The sequence below is a fragment of the Peromyscus eremicus genome, chromosome 5, assembly GCF_949786415.1.
Source record: "Peromyscus eremicus chromosome 5, PerEre_H2_v1, whole genome shotgun sequence".
Lineage (NCBI taxonomy): Eukaryota > Metazoa > Chordata > Mammalia > Rodentia > Cricetidae > Peromyscus > Peromyscus eremicus.
This window is the reverse complement of record NC_081420.1, coordinates 14,741,749-14,759,346: the sequence shown is the minus strand read 5'-3', so window position 1 is coordinate 14,759,346 and position 17,598 is coordinate 14,741,749. Positions and strand designations below refer to the sequence as shown.

At 47.2% G+C, this 17,598-nt stretch overlaps 1 protein-coding gene and 1 pseudogene across 2 annotated transcripts in view; both read right to left on the bottom strand.

Moving 5' to 3' along the window:
- Fam120a (family with sequence similarity 120 member A) overlaps nucleotides 1-2,830 on the bottom strand; it is a 98,200-nt gene extending 95,370 nt beyond the window's left edge. For both annotated transcript variants that reach the window (XM_059262984.1, XM_059262986.1), the window contains exon 1: nucleotides 2,350-2,830. In XM_059262984.1, the coding sequence (XP_059118967.1) occupies nucleotides 2,350-2,823 (474 nt within the window). In that variant the 5' untranslated portion in view covers nucleotides 2,824-2,830. The remainder of the gene's footprint in view (nucleotides 1-2,349) is intronic.
- Nucleotides 2,831-3,483: 653 nt separating this feature from the next.
- On the bottom strand, nucleotides 3,484-17,156 carry LOC131910621 (kinesin-like protein KIF11; annotated as a pseudogene).
- Nucleotides 17,157-17,598: the final 442 nt, after the last annotated feature.

The following is a 17,598-nucleotide window of genomic DNA, read 5'->3' as shown; positions in this document are numbered from 1 at the left end:
GCATGCTAGCCTCAAACTCAGGATCCTCCTGCCTCAACTTTCCAAGTGTTGGGATGACAGGCATGTCCCACCAAACACATCGAGACTGTCTTAAATGTGGCTTACATCTAGCTTCTAAACACACACTACATTGGTCAAAATCCCAAGTATCTACTAGGTATGGGAGGCATTCACCAGGGCCCAAAGATGTTACAATCAGCCAGATATGGTGGTGTGACCTTTAAATCTCAGCCTCAGGAGGCAGAGGCAGGGGCAAGCGGACCTCTGTGAGTTTGAGATCAGCCTGGTCTACATAGAGAGTTCCAGGCCAGCCAGGGCTATATAGTGAGATCCTGTCTTTAAAAAAAGCTTACAATTTGTAAGAATTCAACATTTCTTGCAAAAAGGTAAAAGCACACACGAACCCACACACCCAGATTCTATTCTGAAGTAATTAATAGTCAATGTTTTCTTGAATGTGGGCTGACTAAGGATACAGCCCTGTGCTGTTAGCAAAAGCAGGTGATCGCTCCTTGTGTGTTAACTGTCACTTCCCATCACCAAACAGCACTAAACCAGGACGTTTTTCAGGCTGTCCACTAGAGGTGGATCGCAGAGGAATGGCTCCACTTTCCCCTTCCGAGAGCCCCAGGCTACAGAGAAAAAGTGAAAAAGCACACATTGCCTCTCACACGAACTAGCTGAGAAATGACACGCGGTGTATCTGCCACACTCCTGGGCCAATCACCACTCTTCCAGCTGCCTCCACCCACAGACTTAAACACAACTTCACCAATTGCAGCAGGATCCTGGGTGGGACTTCCGCAATCATTTTAGGCTTAACTACCACCATCTCCTCACCGCCAGCAGGATGATCAGGAAGAGGGAGACAGTCTAAAACTTTCAACTCAAGCTCAGCTTCCAAAGAAATGAACAAGTTGGAAGACAGTGGCAAACGTTAAAAACTTAAACAGCCTCATCCACCCTGCAACCCCCAAAAAACAAGTGTTTTAAAGAAAACATGAAAATGCAAGCTATCCAAACTTCTGGAGATAAGTTAGGTGCTCCGCTGTCAGTCCACTGCTGGGCCCTTAAGCTCTCCTCTGGCCCAATTTTGGCTGCAGTCTTCTGCCAAAGGGACAGCAGAAGGCTGACAATGTGCAGCTCTCCTTACCCACTCATCAGGACCCGCTGAAGGTCACTGAATGCTTCCTGTGCAGCAGCAGAAAAACAGCTCTAGCAAGCTTGTGCCTATGCCAAACGACCCCCAAATTCTTACTCCTGATTCTGAACTACTACCTTCACATCAGACATACAGAACTGACAAGACCTCATCTCATCAAGTTTTACAGTCCCTTGAAATCTAACACCAAAATTTTACCATAGCCATTTCTCCAAACATCTCATTTCCAAAGGTAGAGGAGCAGGGGGTCTGCCTTCAGAATCAGAGACCAGCAAGGGGCTACACACAAGGTTTGCCTCCCACAGCTTTGGAGGCAATCTCTATTTTCAGCTGCCTGTCCCTAAAGCCATGGCGATCCACTGTCACTATTCTACAGGCTTCCAAGATAAACCTGTTGCTGGCAAAGAGCGGGTTAATTTCGACAGATGCATACACAATTAAGTCTAAGACCATGGAGTGGCCTGCCAGCCTCCAAAAGGAGGGGAGAGACTGGGAGGATGTTGGAGATGACACCACCAATCCCTCTTGGGTGTGGGTCTGTCCACAAGCCTTAAGTGTCTTACACACAAGTCTACGGGCCCACAGCAGACCAGAGAGAAAGTAGAGAGGAATGGCTGTGGGCGGACTTCAACCACGCTGGGCCTAATGGGCCCGACATCCATCTTGCTCCAGGGCCCCTCTGCGGACTTCGCATCGAGCTTGAGCATGGTGACACGCTGTGTCCCAGAGGGCCCCTAAGAGACACTGAGGCCTGCTCCCTGGCCTTCCACAGGCAGGGGCACCCAAGACTCAGCCTGGGCCAGGCTAGGCTTCCCGGAACTAGTCCAGCCCTGACACTGGCCCAAGGAGAGCCCCACAGGCCCAACCCAAACCCAAGCCCGAAGGGACTCTAGGCCAAGCCTTGAACCCTAGCACAAGGGACCCGGGGCCCAAATGTAACCCTGGCCCGAGGGACCTCAGGCTCAACTCCGATCCCTACCCCCATCAGCTCCAGGCCCAGCCCAAACGCAAGCACCAAGAGGCCCACAGCCCAACTCTTGACCCCTGCCCAAGCTGACACCAGACCCCAACCCTGACCTAAACCCGAAGGGATCCCAGTCCAAAGGGCACCAGGCCCGACCCTGACTCGAGCCCAAAGGGACCTCAGACTCAACCCTGAGACCCCGGCCCGCTGGCCCCAGCCGCACCTTGACGTGGAAGCGGATGAGCGCCAGGCGGATGCAGTGGGCCATGCAGACCGGTGGCAGGAACCAGACCTTGGGCGGTGGCGTGCCCTTGTTCTGGACATGGCTGACGATCTGCTGCGCCGTCTGGCGCTCGTTGCCCTGCCGCTTGACCCACTCGTGCAGCCGGGCCTTCTCGAGCGCGCCGTTGAAGAAGACGAAGAGCTCGATGTTGCCGCCGAAGCAGGCCTTGGCCAGAGCCGCCAGGTAGCCGAGCATGTGGTTCCACTGGCCGCCGCTCACCCAGTCGGTGTAGAAGCCACCGTACAGGCGGTGCAGGCAGTTGTCGGCATCCACCAGCAGGCGCAGCGGGGTCTGCGGGGGCCGCTGCCGCCCGCCGCCCACCAGACTGCCCCGGGCCAGCTTCTGCAGCTCCACCGGCACCACGGCGCTCGGACAGTGCTTCTCGATGTAGTCCTGGAAGCCCTGCACGCCCATGGCGGCGGCGGCGGCGGCGGCGGGGCGGGCGCGCGCGGGTGGCGGCGGCGGCGGGGCCGGCGGCGGCGGGGCGGGGGGCGGCGGGGCCGTGGCGCGGCCGGCGGGCGCGGGCAGCCTCAGGGCGGGCTGGGGCTGGCCGGGGGCGCGCTCACGGCCGCCTCGGCCGCCATGTGCTGCCACCTCCCAGGGCCATGTCTGGGGAGGGACCTGCGCCGCCGCCGCGCTGCGAGGCCGAGGCCGAGGCTGGGCCGGGCGGGGCGGCGCTGACGTCGGGCCCGCCCGCGCGGACGCGGAAGGCGGAAGAGGCGGCGCTGGGCCGCGGCCGGGCTCCCGGGGCGGCGGCGGCGGCGGCGGGGCGGAGAAGGAGGAGCGCTGCTCCGCTGGTCGGGCCCTGCGGGGGCCGCGGCCGGGCGGGCTCCGGGAGGCGCTTGGGCCCGTGCAGGCCGCGCCCCGAGGCCACGGGCCTCCGAGGCCGGCCCCGCCCCGCGCGCGGCTGCGAGCTGGGGAGGCGTGGCCGACAGCAGGCGCCCCTCCTCCGCCGCGTGTGTCGCCCGGCGGGGCGAGGAAGCCGGGAGCCTGAGAGTGCGAGCCTAGGAGTGCGAGCCGCTGAGGAGGACAGGGGCGACAAGATGGCGTCGCTCCCGGGACCAGGCCGTGAAGTCACGGCCTCGCGTCAGAGCCCGGCTGAGGAGACTTCCCCGGGAGCCGCAAGCCTCCCCGCGTTGCGCCGCCCTCCGGAGACGGGCGGACGTGCGCTGCCTCGGGGCTGCTCGAGAAGATAGCGAGGATCCCGCTAAACCCGGGCGGCGACGGTACGTAGGCTGTGCTGGGACCGAACGTCCTGAAAGAGGAATCTTTCCCAGTGCTCCTGGGCGTCGGAAAGGGAGCTGGGGATGTGGCTCGGCTGACATAGTGCCTGTCTGCCAGGCACGGAGCCCAGGGTTCGAGCCCTGTGTATCGCCCAGGCTGTCATCCCAGCATTCTGGAGGTGGAGGCAGGAGGATCAGAAGTTCAAGGTCATCTCCATCCAGTTGGAAGCCAGTCTGGGCTACGAGAGACCCTGTCTCCAAAAAAAAAAAAAAAGTTTAAAGGAGCGTTTTGGGTTTTGCTTACCTCCAATTCTTCGTCTGTTCTTTTCCGGGCAAGCCCGTGCTGGAGCGGGGTGCAGCAGACACAGGAGGCGCGCAGAGTGAGCACCAAGTCCATGCAGACCCAAAGCCCCCGACTCCGAGAAAAGGCAAACTGAATTCTATACGTTTTTTTTTTCTTTTAAAGAATATCACAGTGTATTGTGATCATAACACCTTATTCTTAATCTCAAGCACAGGCCCCTGTGACGTAGATAAAACACTCGTGGTTCCTTGATGGATTTTGAAAGCCCGATAAATTATGCCTCTTATGTATAAGATTAGTGATGAGACCAGGATTACATGTTATTTAGAAACCGGAGTTGCACTTCAAGCCTAGCTAAATAATAACACCCCCAAAATAGCCAAAATGTTTTGGAATTCATGGTTAGTATACAAGATTGAGTCCCTGTCACTTGTAGTTTCACGGACAAATACATTCCACATATTTTCATCCAGTTGTTTAGGTTTGGGCTTGTTTTGGTTGAGGTTTCTTGTTTGCTGGTCTGTTTGAGAGCTGGTGGACCAACCTGGGGCCTTGCGCATGCTCCGCCACCCTTTGGCCCCTGCTGACTCCCCATCCTGTTTGTATTTCTTTTAAACATTCTTGCTTTTCTTTAAAAAAGAGAGAAAACCCTTTTGTGCTAGTATTCATGATTCTGGAAATAAATGTACTTTTCGTCTTAAGACGGGAACGCTAAGGTTCTGGAGGTGGACCACAGAAATTGTGCCCTCTTCACTCTGGTCCTTCTAAAAACCACTTCACCTGTGAGAACACTGGCTGTCACTGACCGCCCAGGTTGTTACACAGATGCCAATAATACTGAATTTGTAGTCACTTCCTACTCCTGTGATTGTGTAGACTGTGGAATTTTTGGAACTTTAAAATTCATTTTCATAAACAAAGCCTTCAAAATGTAATCATGCTTACTTTCCCTACTTAACTGGGTATGCACTTCAAAATAAACAATTTTTGAGTAAAATTTATTAATGATGGGGTAAATGTTTGGCTAACAACACTGTAAATAAAACTCAGGTTGAGTGACATTTAAATTCTCTAAATAGCAAGGTAAAAGCAAGCCCTGTTGAAAAATACTAAAACTTTTTATCTGCTTAAGAATACAATATGATTCGGGACTTTTTTCTTTCTTTAGTCTTTGGGCTGTATGAGAGGAACTTTTCGTGAAGAGATTACCAAGCTATTGAGGAAAAAAACAGCTGAAAATAAAAATGTTAAAAACTGCCTAAGCATAGGCTTCACAAGAACTACCGAATAAAAGTGCAAGGGGGCACATACCTTTAATCCCGGCATTCGGGATCCAAAGGCAGGTGAAGCTCTGTGGATTCAAGTCAGGTCTACATAGTGAGTTCCGGGCCAGCCAGTGCTACATGGAGAGACCCTGTCTCAAAAAAAAAAAGCCAGCCACAGTGTGTAAATTTACCCAGCCAGTGGGAGAAGTGCTTGCTTTTAGCTTTTTTCCATTTTAACTTGTTTCTGATCAGTTAATTCATCTATAGCTTAAAGCAGGAAACTATTGCCCTGTTTTGGTTTGGGAGTTTGGGTTGGTTTGGGGGATTTCCTTTAGACAGGGTTTCACTCATAGCCCGAGAAGATCTGGAATTCACTATGAAGTCCAGCCAGCCTCAATTTACAGCAATCCTCCTGACACAGTCTCCTGAGAACTGGATCACAGGTATGAGACACAATGCCTGACAAAAACATTGGCAATAACAGTTGAGTTTTTCTTCAGGTGGTGGCGGCCTCTTTCCTGCGCAGGTAGTCAGTAGCCAAGGTTAGAGGAGCAACAGGCTGCAGCCACGTCTGGACCCTGTGACCATGAAGAGACACAGTAGTCCCTGCTTGGGATTTGAACCTGTGCTGTGTGCCTAGACCTGCTCTGTTCGTTGGTTGTTGCTTCCAAGTCTCCACAGAACACAGGCTTTTTCAGCAGTCTTGAGGCTTCTCTTGCTTGGGGGTTTCGGGTACTCTGGGATTAGGAAGCATTTTCTTGTCCTCTTCAGTCAGGTGGATTAAAAATGCTGTTTCTTCACAGCTGTCAGTTCATTTTCCCTTTGAACTATTTTAAAATACATTTTAAAGTGTTAAGTTACAAGCCAGTGGGAAGGTAAAGTTAGATCTTGTAAAATCTAACGTTGGCAAGTGTCTGAATTAGGCTTTCTCTTGCTGTGATGAACACCATGACCAAAAGCAGCTTGGGTTGGAAAGGGTTTATTTTGCTTATACTTCAGTTTCACAGCTCTTTATGAAGGGAAGTCAGGGCAGGAGCTCAGAAGGGGAACCTGGAGGCAGGAGCTGATGCAGAGGCCTTGGAAGATCACTGCTTCGGGCTGGCTCCCCATGGCTTGCTCAGCCTGCTTTCTTATACAGCCCAGCACCACCAGCCCAGGGATGGCATCACCCACAATGGGCTTTGCCCTCCCAATTTAATCACTATTAAGAAAATGCCCTACAGGCTTGCCTACAGCCTGATCTTATGGAGGCATTTTCTCAGTTGAGGTTCCCTCCTCTTAGATGATTCTGGCTTGTGTTAGGCAGCACAGCACAGATCAAAAGAACAGAGTCCTGAAATGATTATTATATGAGAGATATTTACCATCTCAGCCAAATGTCCCTGCACTTCCTTGATTGCTGGAATTGCTCCCTACCTGCTGTCCATACTAGTGGAGGCTGCTTGGGGTCCTTTTCTTGTGTCTCACTGTGCCACTTCTTGGCATCTAAAACCAACTTCTCCAACATTCCTCTTTACTGAAGCTAGAGATCTGGGCATCATGCTTTGTGGACTCCCTACCCAGTGCTGAACTTTCACTGCTATAGGCCAGGGTAGAAAGGAGAGGAAAAAACAGAACTGTCTGACTTTGCACTGGAACCAGGATCCTAGTAAGATTTTCTGAATGAACAGGTCTCTGCCTTTTCCCCTCAAATAATGAATGGGATTTAGGAGTGTGTTGCTGTCCTTTGAGAACCCATGTTCCTGTTTTCCTCTTGGTTCCCATATTGGAGTAAAAAGGAAGGAGAGTCACTCCTAGCCTTAAATTATTGAATTTTTTTGCAGACTTGGGAACTGCATAGGAAATGGAAGGTCAGTAATTGGTCCCTTGAGCCTTTCCAGCGTGCTCACACTTCTGTTTGGCTGGTCTTCAGGCCTGATAGCTAGCATGAGTGGAGAAGGCTGGTCAACCTTTATATTCAAACAACTGATGTAAATTACCTTTCTTTCTCTTTTCAGGTTTCCAGAGGCTGTTGTGTTAATTGCAAAGTCCCTGCCAGGACGAAACAAAAATAACCTACTCAGCAATACCGAGGCTCATTTTCAAGGCCACCAGTGTAGATCTGTCCACCAGGTCAGCTGTTGATGCTGACTCTGCTGAGAAAGGAAACTAGTGTCACCACCAAACAGGGACAGTTTTCTCAGGTTGAGTAAGACAAGTCCCCCCACATGGGTGAGAGCAACCAGCACTGCTGCTGAACTTAGGGTCTCAGAGTTTTGTCTTACGTTTTCAACCTAAAGAACACTGCCTGCTTCTGACATTTTCCTTTTGGGGAGGGTGGAGAGAGGATGTATGTTTGCCCCTGACAAGTTTGTGGAGGCAGAAGTCAGCACGGGTTGTCTTCTGTCTATCTCCATCTTTTGTTAAGTGTCTCTCCTCTGAACCTGAAGTTTGCTGTTTTGGCTGGCCTAACTAGCCAGTGAGACCCCAGGACTCACCTGTCTCTACACCCACCCCGTGCTGTCATGACAGGTGATACCCCCATAGCCAGCTTTTATGTGGGCACCATGGACCAGAAATCGTGTGCTCATGTCTGCATAGCAAGCACTTTCTCCCCAGGTACCTCCCCAGCCCCTTTTGCTGTGTTTCTTGTTTATTAACCATCATGCCATCCAAACTTGTGTCCAGATGGCTTTGGGCCAAATCAGAAATAGCTGTGCTCAAGAGAAGAGTTGCTGAGGACTTTGAAACGAGGGCTGTATGTTCCCTAGGCAACTTCCAAGAGGTGACCCGAGCAGCAGCAGTAGTGGAAGCTGTTGTAGCGTAATCCTATTTGGAGAAAGAACTTATTCTAGTCATTCCATAAATACTGCCTGATAGAATGCAGGATGAAATCTCTAGGTTTTGGGGGAAAGGCTCTCACTAGAATGCCCAGGCTGGCCCCAAACTCATGGTTCTCCTGCCTCTGCCTCTTGTGTGCTAAGGTTTCAGAAGTGTGCAACCACCCTTAAATTTTAATTTTTAGTATGATAGAAATCCAATGGAAGTTTTTAAGAAATTCATTCAAGTACAAAGTGATTTTTAAGGTTTAACCATTTCTAGATGAGTTACTCAGTAATCTGTTACACTTGTGCAAACAATAAAAATACATCCAGAAAAATCACTGCTCTTAGATCAGAGTCTGAGAAGCTATCCAGGCTGGGACACATGAGCCTGATTCTCTCTGGAAAGCACAGTCATCCTGAGAATGGTGGAGACTCCCTGCTTAGGTCTGGGACTACAGCCAAAGAGATTTGGGTTACTTGAGCTACAAGAACAAAGTGCATGTAGAAAACAGTAAGTTCTGCCTCACATTTAGAAAGCAGTGGGGGTGGAGCTACTGACAGAATGGGAAAGCTCCACCCTAAGACACTGAGACTGAATAACTGCCCTTCTTCCCCTGCTCATCATTGCTGCCCCCTAAAGTCCGCAGCATGTGGAGTAGGAAGAGCTGCCCTGGGAAGTGGGGCCTGGAGCATCATCTACCACATAGGGCAACCCACACCCAGAATTTCATCACAATTACAACACCTAGTTCTTTGTATAAAAGCCAGCCTTAGGCTGGGCATGGTGGCACACACCTTTAATCTAAGCACTGGGAGGCAGAGAAAGTTGGATCTCTGTGATTTTGAGGCCAGCCTAGTCTACAGAGTTCCAGGACAGCCAGGGCTCTGTTACACAGAGAAATACTCTCTCAAAAAGCCAAACCCCCTGTCTTAGGGTTTCATTGCTGTGAACAGATACCATGGCCATGGCAACTCTTATAAAAGAAAACATTTAATTGGGGCTGGCTTACAGTTCAGAGCTTTAGTCCATTATCATCAAGGCAGGAAGCATGGCAGCAGGCAGGCACATAGGTGTTGAAGTAGCTGAGAGTTCTACATCTGGATCTTCAGGCAGCAGGAAGAGACAGCCAGCCACTAGGCCTGATTTGAACATCTGAGACCTCAAAGCCCACCCCCCAGTGACACACTTCCTCCAACAAAACCACACCTTCTAATAGTGCCACTCCCTATAGGACTATGGGGGCCATTTTTATTCAACCCCCCCCCCCAAAAAAAAAATTACCTTCAGGCAAGCATGATGGTTCATACCTTTAATCTTAACACTCCAGAGGCAGAGACAAGCAGATCTCTGTGAGCTCAGGGTTAACCTGGTCTACATAGTAGGACCTTGTCTCAAAATAAATAAATAAACCTTCAAGGGACTAGAGAGATGGCTCAGGGTTTAAGGGCACTTACTGTTTTTCCAGAGTCTCTTAAGACTTCATGTTACACTGTCAGTTTGGACCCTCAGGTCATAGGCAACAAAAAGTACAATATAAACAAATCATTTCTTACAAAGATTAGCCAGTATTCAAACGGTGAGAATTTCAGTGGTAGCTTGACCAAGCAGTCTAAGGTACTGGGTTAAGAAATGGTGGGTGGGTGTCAACAATACACCTGGGGTGCTAGTGACTTGAGCAGAATGCCATTAGCCCACCAGTGAAAGTCACTCTGGTCTTTAGTAAGGAAAGAAAGCTGGGTAGTAGTAGCACATGCCTATAATTACGGCACTTGGGGTGAGGCAGGAAGAGTTCAAGGTCATCATGGCTACATAGTAAGGCTACCCTGAGCTCCATGAGGCCCTATCTCAGAATTAAGAGCTAGCAATATGGCTTGGGTAAAACAATTTGCCATGCAATCTGGCAACATGACTTCAGTCTCTACCTGTGTGTTGTGACCCCTTTAGAGGTCAAAGAGCCCTTTCACAGGGGTTGCCTAAGACCATTGAAAAACAGATATTTACAATTCAGAAACAGTAACACAATTACAGTTAGGAGGTAGGAAAATAATTTTTAGGGTTGGAGGTCACAACTTGAGGAAAGGGTCACAGCATTAGAAAAGGTAAGGACTACTACTCTAGAACTACTCCACAAAGTTGTCCTCTAACCTCCATATGGTTCAGTAACACATGCACTAATAAGTCTGGAGAGATGGCGTGGCAGTTTGGAGCAGTTGCTATTGCAGAGGACCTAAGTTTGATTCCCAGCACACAACATGGTAACTCATACCCATCCTAACTCCAATTCCCAAGGAATCCAACACTCTCTTCTGTCCTCCACAGACACTAGGCAGGCATGTGCACAGAGATGTACGAAGAACACCCTCTTCTGTCTTCCACAGACACTAGGCAGGCATGTGGTGCACAGAGATGTATGAAGAACACCCTCTTCTATCCTCCACAGACACTAGGCAGGCATGTGGTGCACAGAGATGTATGAAGGTTAAAACATTCATGTACATACATCTAAAAAAATTAAATGTTACAACATGCCTGACCCGTGTAAGATTTGTGGAGACCCAGTCCTTAGAGACAAACCAGGCCATGCCTTAAAAATCATAAGCCCTTGATTATAAATTGATTTGCCACGAAGACAGATGTCTAAAAGAACTATCCTGTTGTAATTTGATCCACTTGATTTTTTTCTGTTTTGAATTTAACACCACAAATTACACTAAAAGCCCAATGTCTGCTTTTATTACAAAGGCTCTCAATAAAGATGCATATGCATCTCTTGGTGTGAAAACACTGCATGCCATTTCCATCACTTAGGAGACTAAAAACTGCTGTGGCAAATAGTTCAATGGCTCAATCCATCAAGTCCATGCTTATTAATCAGTGTGTGTGTGTGTGTGTGTACACTTCCAGGGTCAAGTTTATTATTGACAATGATTGTAGCAATAACCACTAAAACACGCTGGATTTTTTATAATAAGCAAACCTGTAGCTCTCTACAAATGACATGGTAACAGATGAAAGGGGAGAAGTGAGCTGAGAAGGCAAAACGGGAAAATCTCTTTAGAGGCTATGTGTGTGTGTGTGTGTGTGTGTGTGTGTGTGTATGAACTCAGAGCAAAACTGCAGAGGAAATGGCGCTTTTCAAGGCTAAGTGCTGGCAACATCCCCCTATGCCAGCCAAAGCCTAGAACAACACATTTTCCATATATCTGGTATTTAATAGCATACAAGAAAAATACTTCTCACTTGTTCTAGAAGGACTACTTTATATAAAAAGCTAGAAACACATGTACTCAGTATACTCTCTACACACTTGGACTACAGTGATCACAAAAAAAGCACATTCAACTTTAATATATCAACTGTGTTGCTTGATAAAGTCTATCCCATTTCAGTCTGTACACAGCCTCACATTATGGCTTGTCAGATTTTATTTATTTACTGGTTTTTTAAGATGATTTCTTTGCATAGCCTTGGCTGTCCTGGAACTAGCTCTGTAGGCCAGGCTGGCCTCAAACTCAGAGAACTACCTCTCTCTGCCCCCCAAGTGCTGGAATTAAAGGCATCATCACCTGACTTTTATTTTTCTTAAAAAAAAATTTAAAAAAGGGGGGGAAGGGCTGAGGAGATGGCTCAGTGGTCAAGAAGGGCACTGGCTTCTGGAGGACCTGTATTCAGTTCCCAGAACCTACGTGACAGCTCACAACTGGTCTGTAACTCCAGTTTTGGGGGATCCAATACCCTCACGTGGACAAATATGCACATAAAAATAAATAAAGCCAGGTGGTGGTGGCTAACCTCTTTAATCCAAGCAGAGGCAGGCAGATCTTTCTGAATTTATAGATGAAGCCAGCCTGGTCTATAAAATGAGTCTCAGGATAGTCAGAGCTGTTAAACAGAGAAATCCTGTCATGAAAAACCAAAAATAAATAAAAAATAATCTTGACACAAATTTACTTCAGGCTTGTAGTACAGTCTGCTCTTTTAAACAGTGCTGTGTGTGAGGTTTCTTCACTTTAGACTTCTCCATTGGGTTAACGCCTGTGTTTTTGTGCTGGAAAAATAGAACACAGCCACTTGAGCAATCCACACTGGTACATACAAATGGCTCTTGAAGTAAAGGTTCTTCAGTCAGTAGCTCCAGAAACCCCCTTTCCTTCATCCATGTCTTGACTGGTCTCTCTGTCATTTTCCAAACAATTTAGCATCATTGACAGCTTGGGCTGTTTCTTTTGCAGCTGATCAAGGAGCTGTTTCCATGGTTCAGTTCTCACCAGTGTTGATAGATATAAATAACTTCTCTCTGGTGTCAAACCTGTTGGGATATCTAGTTTCAGCAATAAAGCAATTAAGGTTACTCAAACAAGTTTTTATAGTTTCATTAAGCCCTAGACTTTACTATTCCTTCCTGCCTCTGCCGAGACATGCACCACCACACCTGGCCTAGCAATAATTTTTTAAGTTCTCTTTATGTTATGTGTATGGGTGTTTTGTCTCCATGCATCGGTGCACCATGTGTGTACTGTGCCATGAGGGGAGGGCATTGGATCCCTTAGGAACTGTAGTTACAGACTGTAGTGAGCCTCCAGGTAAGTGCTGGGAATCAAACCCAGGTCCTCTGGAAGGAGCAGACAGTGTTCTTAACTGCTAAGCCATCTCCTCAGCCTCAATAAGTTTTTACAGTGTGTTGTCTTATTGATTACATCTGTTGACTTCCACTCTGTGTCTTCTTGAGTACTATTAAGTGGTTTCTGGCCATTTTCACACTTTGCCTCCAAAGCACAGAATCTCTCCATCCAACTATTGATTAACTGACAAATTTCCTGTGAATGGGTTTCCATGCTGCCTTCAAGTCTTCACTTAAGTGTAGCTATAGTTTTCCTGCCTGGCCCACGGTCAGGGCAAATCTCTCTTACCTGCCAGTCCCACAGCCGCTCAGACCCGACCAGGTAAACACAGAGACTTATATTGATTACAAACTGTATGGCTGTGGCAGGCTTTTTGCTAACTGTGCTTATATCTTAAATTAATCCATTTCTATAAATTTATACCTTGCCACGTAGCTTGTGGCTTACCGGCATCTTCACATGCTGTTTCTCATCGTGGCGGCTGACAGTGTCTCTCTGACTCAGCCTTCCACTTCCCAGCTTTATTCTCCTCCTTGTCCCGCCTACACTTCCTGCCTAGCCAATGGCCAATCAGTGTTTTATTTATTGACTAATCAGCAACACATTTGCCATACAGAACATCCCACAGCACTTAAGTTTCCACAAAGCTTTTGTGATTGAACCAAGGAAGAAACTATATTTTCTTAGAGTCCATATAGATTAGTATATAATACACTGAGAAAACTTTTCTTTTCTATTTCAATCTCCTGTCTTTTCAACCATTGCCAATAAAGTCCTGAAACTGTGTTGCAGTTGTCTATTGGTTTTCAGTGTGGATACCACATCAGGGGATGAGACAGCTTTGAGGGAACCAGGATGGCCAGTCACAAGCTCAGTAATTGATTTCTGCAGAGCAACAGTCTTACTTTGTGCAGCTAATGATCGCTCTTCTCATAGCACATCAGAAATCTGAGACACGGGGTTGGAGAGATGGCTCAGAGGTTAAGAGCACTGGCTGCTCTTCCAGAGGACCTGAGTTCAATTCCCAGCAACCACATGGTGGCTCACAACCATCTGTAATGAGATCTGGTGCCCTCTTCTGGCCTGCAGTCAGACATGCTGTATACATAAATAAATCTTTAAAAAAAAAAATATCAGAAATCTGAGACACACTAGCTGCCACATTTTCTTGCTGGTGGCTTGAGGTTTTGCCTATGTTCTTTCCAATGTTAAAGAGACATATTCCTCTCTAATAACTTGTAAGTCTATTTCTTGCCAATGTTTCTGAGTGGTTTCATGTCCCTGAGCCTTATTTGCAGCTCAGATTTACACTGGTCAAGTTCATTTTTATCACCCACAAATAATTAACACTACTGAGCTCCTCCTCAAGGGCACTGATACTTTTTTCAACCAGTTCAACAATAAGTTTTCTGAACAGTTAATTTTCCATTCATGGCTCTTTAAGATTTTCTTCAGAGATGCACACTCCATTTTTCTCATGGGCTGGATCAAGAGCTCCTGTCACACACTCCATCACTTCTGTGTCGTCCTTAATAGGTTCTGTGGCAGGTTTCTGATCAGCTCCAGGCTTACTCAGTTTGTTCTTTGAGCATATTCTAATGTACTCACAGGTTCCTCAAAAATGAGAGATGCAGGGAACTTGTTACAATTGTAGATGTTCTCGTACCCCCACACACAAAGACTTTTGCAAGATTCTAATTAGTTTAGACTCTTGATAAAGAACATGAGGTATTATTTCCACAAGAGCAGTAATAACTCTTCCCAAAGTCAACAGGGACTGATAGATATTTCCAGCATCCTGGATGCTCTTGTCAACAGCTCCAAGATGGCCAAACTTTCATTTCCTGCAAGATTAAGCAAATGCAGCTTTCCAATTTTAACAAGCTGCTCTCCACCAATTGTCACATCTTTTCATGTGTATTATATAGAAAAACTAGAGGAAGCACTCACCAAGGTTGCTCCAGTTGTCCTTTTTGCTGTTCTCTTCTCCAAAGTTCGGTAGACTTCACCTTGGTTGTGCTCTGTAATTTCCTCGAAACCTTTGATTATCACTCCGCTTTTGTTACAGGATCATCAAACAAAGCAGTCTCTCAAAAGAAGATGGTCAGGGAATATCCAAAGTTCTCCATTATAGATATCCAATAGAGACACTGGCTGAAAATGCAGTACCATTATCAGTAAGGTTCTCAAAAATTAAATGAGTTTGTGAAATTATACCAGCCAAAGGATCTTCCTCCCAGGTGACCTTTCATTTTCCGCTGTAAAAGTTTTTCCAGTGCCAGTCTGTAAAGATGGTCCAATTATAGCCCATAATAACTTCATCTAGAATGGACAAACACCACTTTTGTAAACATTGGTTTGCTCAGTAGATATTCCAAACACCATATCAAAAGGAAATGTTTTCCTCGAGCTCTTGTCAGTGAGTTCTACAATTGATTCGCTAAGGTCTTCTTGTGTACGATCACATTCTACTACTGAATGTAGTTACACGGTCTGCATCTCACCACCACCTGAATGCTCTTGCCCTTCTGCTCCTTCTCGGGAGAGCTCTTCCTGGGACATTGTCTTAGAGTTACTATTGCTGATGATGGAACACCATGACCAAAAGCAAATTGGGGAGGAATGGGTTTATTCAGCTTACACTTCCACATCATAGCTATCATTGAAGGAAGTCAGGACAGGAACTCAAACGGCGAGAACCTGGAAGCAGGAGCTGCTGCAGAAGCCATCGAGGGTGCTGCTTACTGGATTGCTAATCATGATTTGCTCAGCCTGCAGGGTGATTAGAAAACAGAGAGATGGGACATGGAAAGAGGGATGCTGTTCAGAAAGCATGTCTGAACTGGGCATGGTGGTACTTGCCTTTAATGGCAGCACTTAGAAAGCAGAGGCAAGAGACTCTCTGAGTTCAAGGCCAGCCAGATCTACATAATGAGACACTGTCTGTAAACAAGCAAATAAATAAATAAAAACAGTATGTCTGCAGAGGCTCCTCTTAAAGCATGCAGCTGCTCTTGCCACGCTGAGTGACCCTGTGACCTTTCCAAACTCAAAACAAAACAGTGGTGTTCAATTAAGTTACCAGGTTTGCAACGAGTATGAACACCTTCAGTGGAAAGTGCTGGTTTTCTGTGACAGTCTCTGTGACAATTCCACAAACTCAGTGGCTTAAAATAACACAGATTAGGGCTGGGGAGATGACGAGCGTGAGGACAACCCATATAGATGCTGGGCAGGTGATGGCCCACCTGCAATTCCAGCATTTAAAGGTGAGATCCTCAGGGCAATCTGGCTTGTAAGACAAGCGAGCAAGGATCTCTGGCCTGGTTTAGAGGTCCTGCCTCAGTGAATATGGTGGAAGAGCAAGCAAAATGAATCCCCAAATGAACCCCAGGCCTCCACATGGGTGTGCCACGGTGTGCATATTACTGTATAAGAGCCTCCACATGGGTGTGCTGTGGTGTGCATGTTACTGTATAACAGCCTCCACATGTGTGTGCTGTGGTATGCATGTTACTGTATAACAGTTTCCTTGGGTTGAAACTTTCTCTCCAGGAGGGAAAAGGAGACTCATAAGACCCGGGAGGGAAGTCACAGGTCTGGGACAGTGGAAACTTGGAGGATTCTCAAAGGCCCCTCCCTAGCTTTATAGGAGTAAATAACTCCTGAGGAAGGAGACCAGGCAAGGCACAGAGAGGAGACGACTCGGACTATCCGGCAGCATGCAGGCCGTGCAGAGAGCCCCCTTGCAGCTTTCGTGAGCCAGCATGCATGCTGGAGTGGGATTTTCAGTGATGCATGGCTGCCTTTGGGTCTTCCTGCTTCTGTCACCTGTCACCCACACTCCTGTTAGTTACCAAAACAACAACAACCTCATTACTTCACAGAGTTGGACTTCGATGCAGTTTTTACCATTGTCTTTTTATGGGTCCCTTTGGCGAGTTGTTGTATGTACCAGAAAAGCCTGTCACACATTAATGTGTACAAACACACAAGAAAATGAAACATAAAACAACACAAATTGTTTTTTAGACAGAATTTCATGTATGCCAGGCTGGCTTTGAACTCAACATGCAGCCTATGTTGAACCTTGAACTTCTGACCCTCCTACCTCCACTTTTTTTTAACATTTATGTGTATGGGTCTTTTGTCTACATGTAAGTCTGTGTCTATTAGCATTTGCATGCCCAGTGCTTGCAGGGGCAATAGTGAAGTTAAAGACAGTTGTAAACGGCTATGTAAGGACTTGGAATCAAACCCAGGTCCTCTGGAAGAGCAGACAGTGCACTTACCAGCTGCACCATCTCTGGTGGTTTCAATAAAAATGACTCCAATAGGCTCATATAATTGAATGCTTAGCACTATTTGGAAAGGATTAGGAGGTGTGGTCTTGTTGGAGGAAGTGTGTCACTGGGGGTGGACTTTGAGCTTTCAAAAGCCTATGCCAAGTCCAGAGTCTCTCTTGGCCTATGCATCAGGGTGTGTAGCTCTTAACTACTTCTCTGGTACCACAGTTATCAGCCACCATGCTCCCCACCACAGTGATAATGGACTAAGGCTCTGAAATTGGAAGCAGGCTCCCAATCAAATGTTTTCTTTATAAGAGTTGCCTTGGTCATGATGTCTCTACACAGCAATAGAACAGTGACTAAGATACCCTCTTTCTACACACACACACACACACACACACACACACACACCTCCCAGGTCCTTTTTTTTTTTTTAAATAAATTTCTCTATTTTTAAAAAATAATTTCTTTAACTTTATTTTATATGCATTGGTGTGAAGGTGTCAAATCCCCTGGAGCTGGAGTTACAGACAGTTGTGAGCTGCCATGTGGGTGCTGGGAATTGAACCCGGTCCTCTTGAAGAGCAGCCTGTGCTCTTAACCACTAAGACATCTCTCCGGCCCCATCCTGACTCCATTTTTGAAGTTCTGGGATTTACAGGTGTACACACCAGTTTAAAT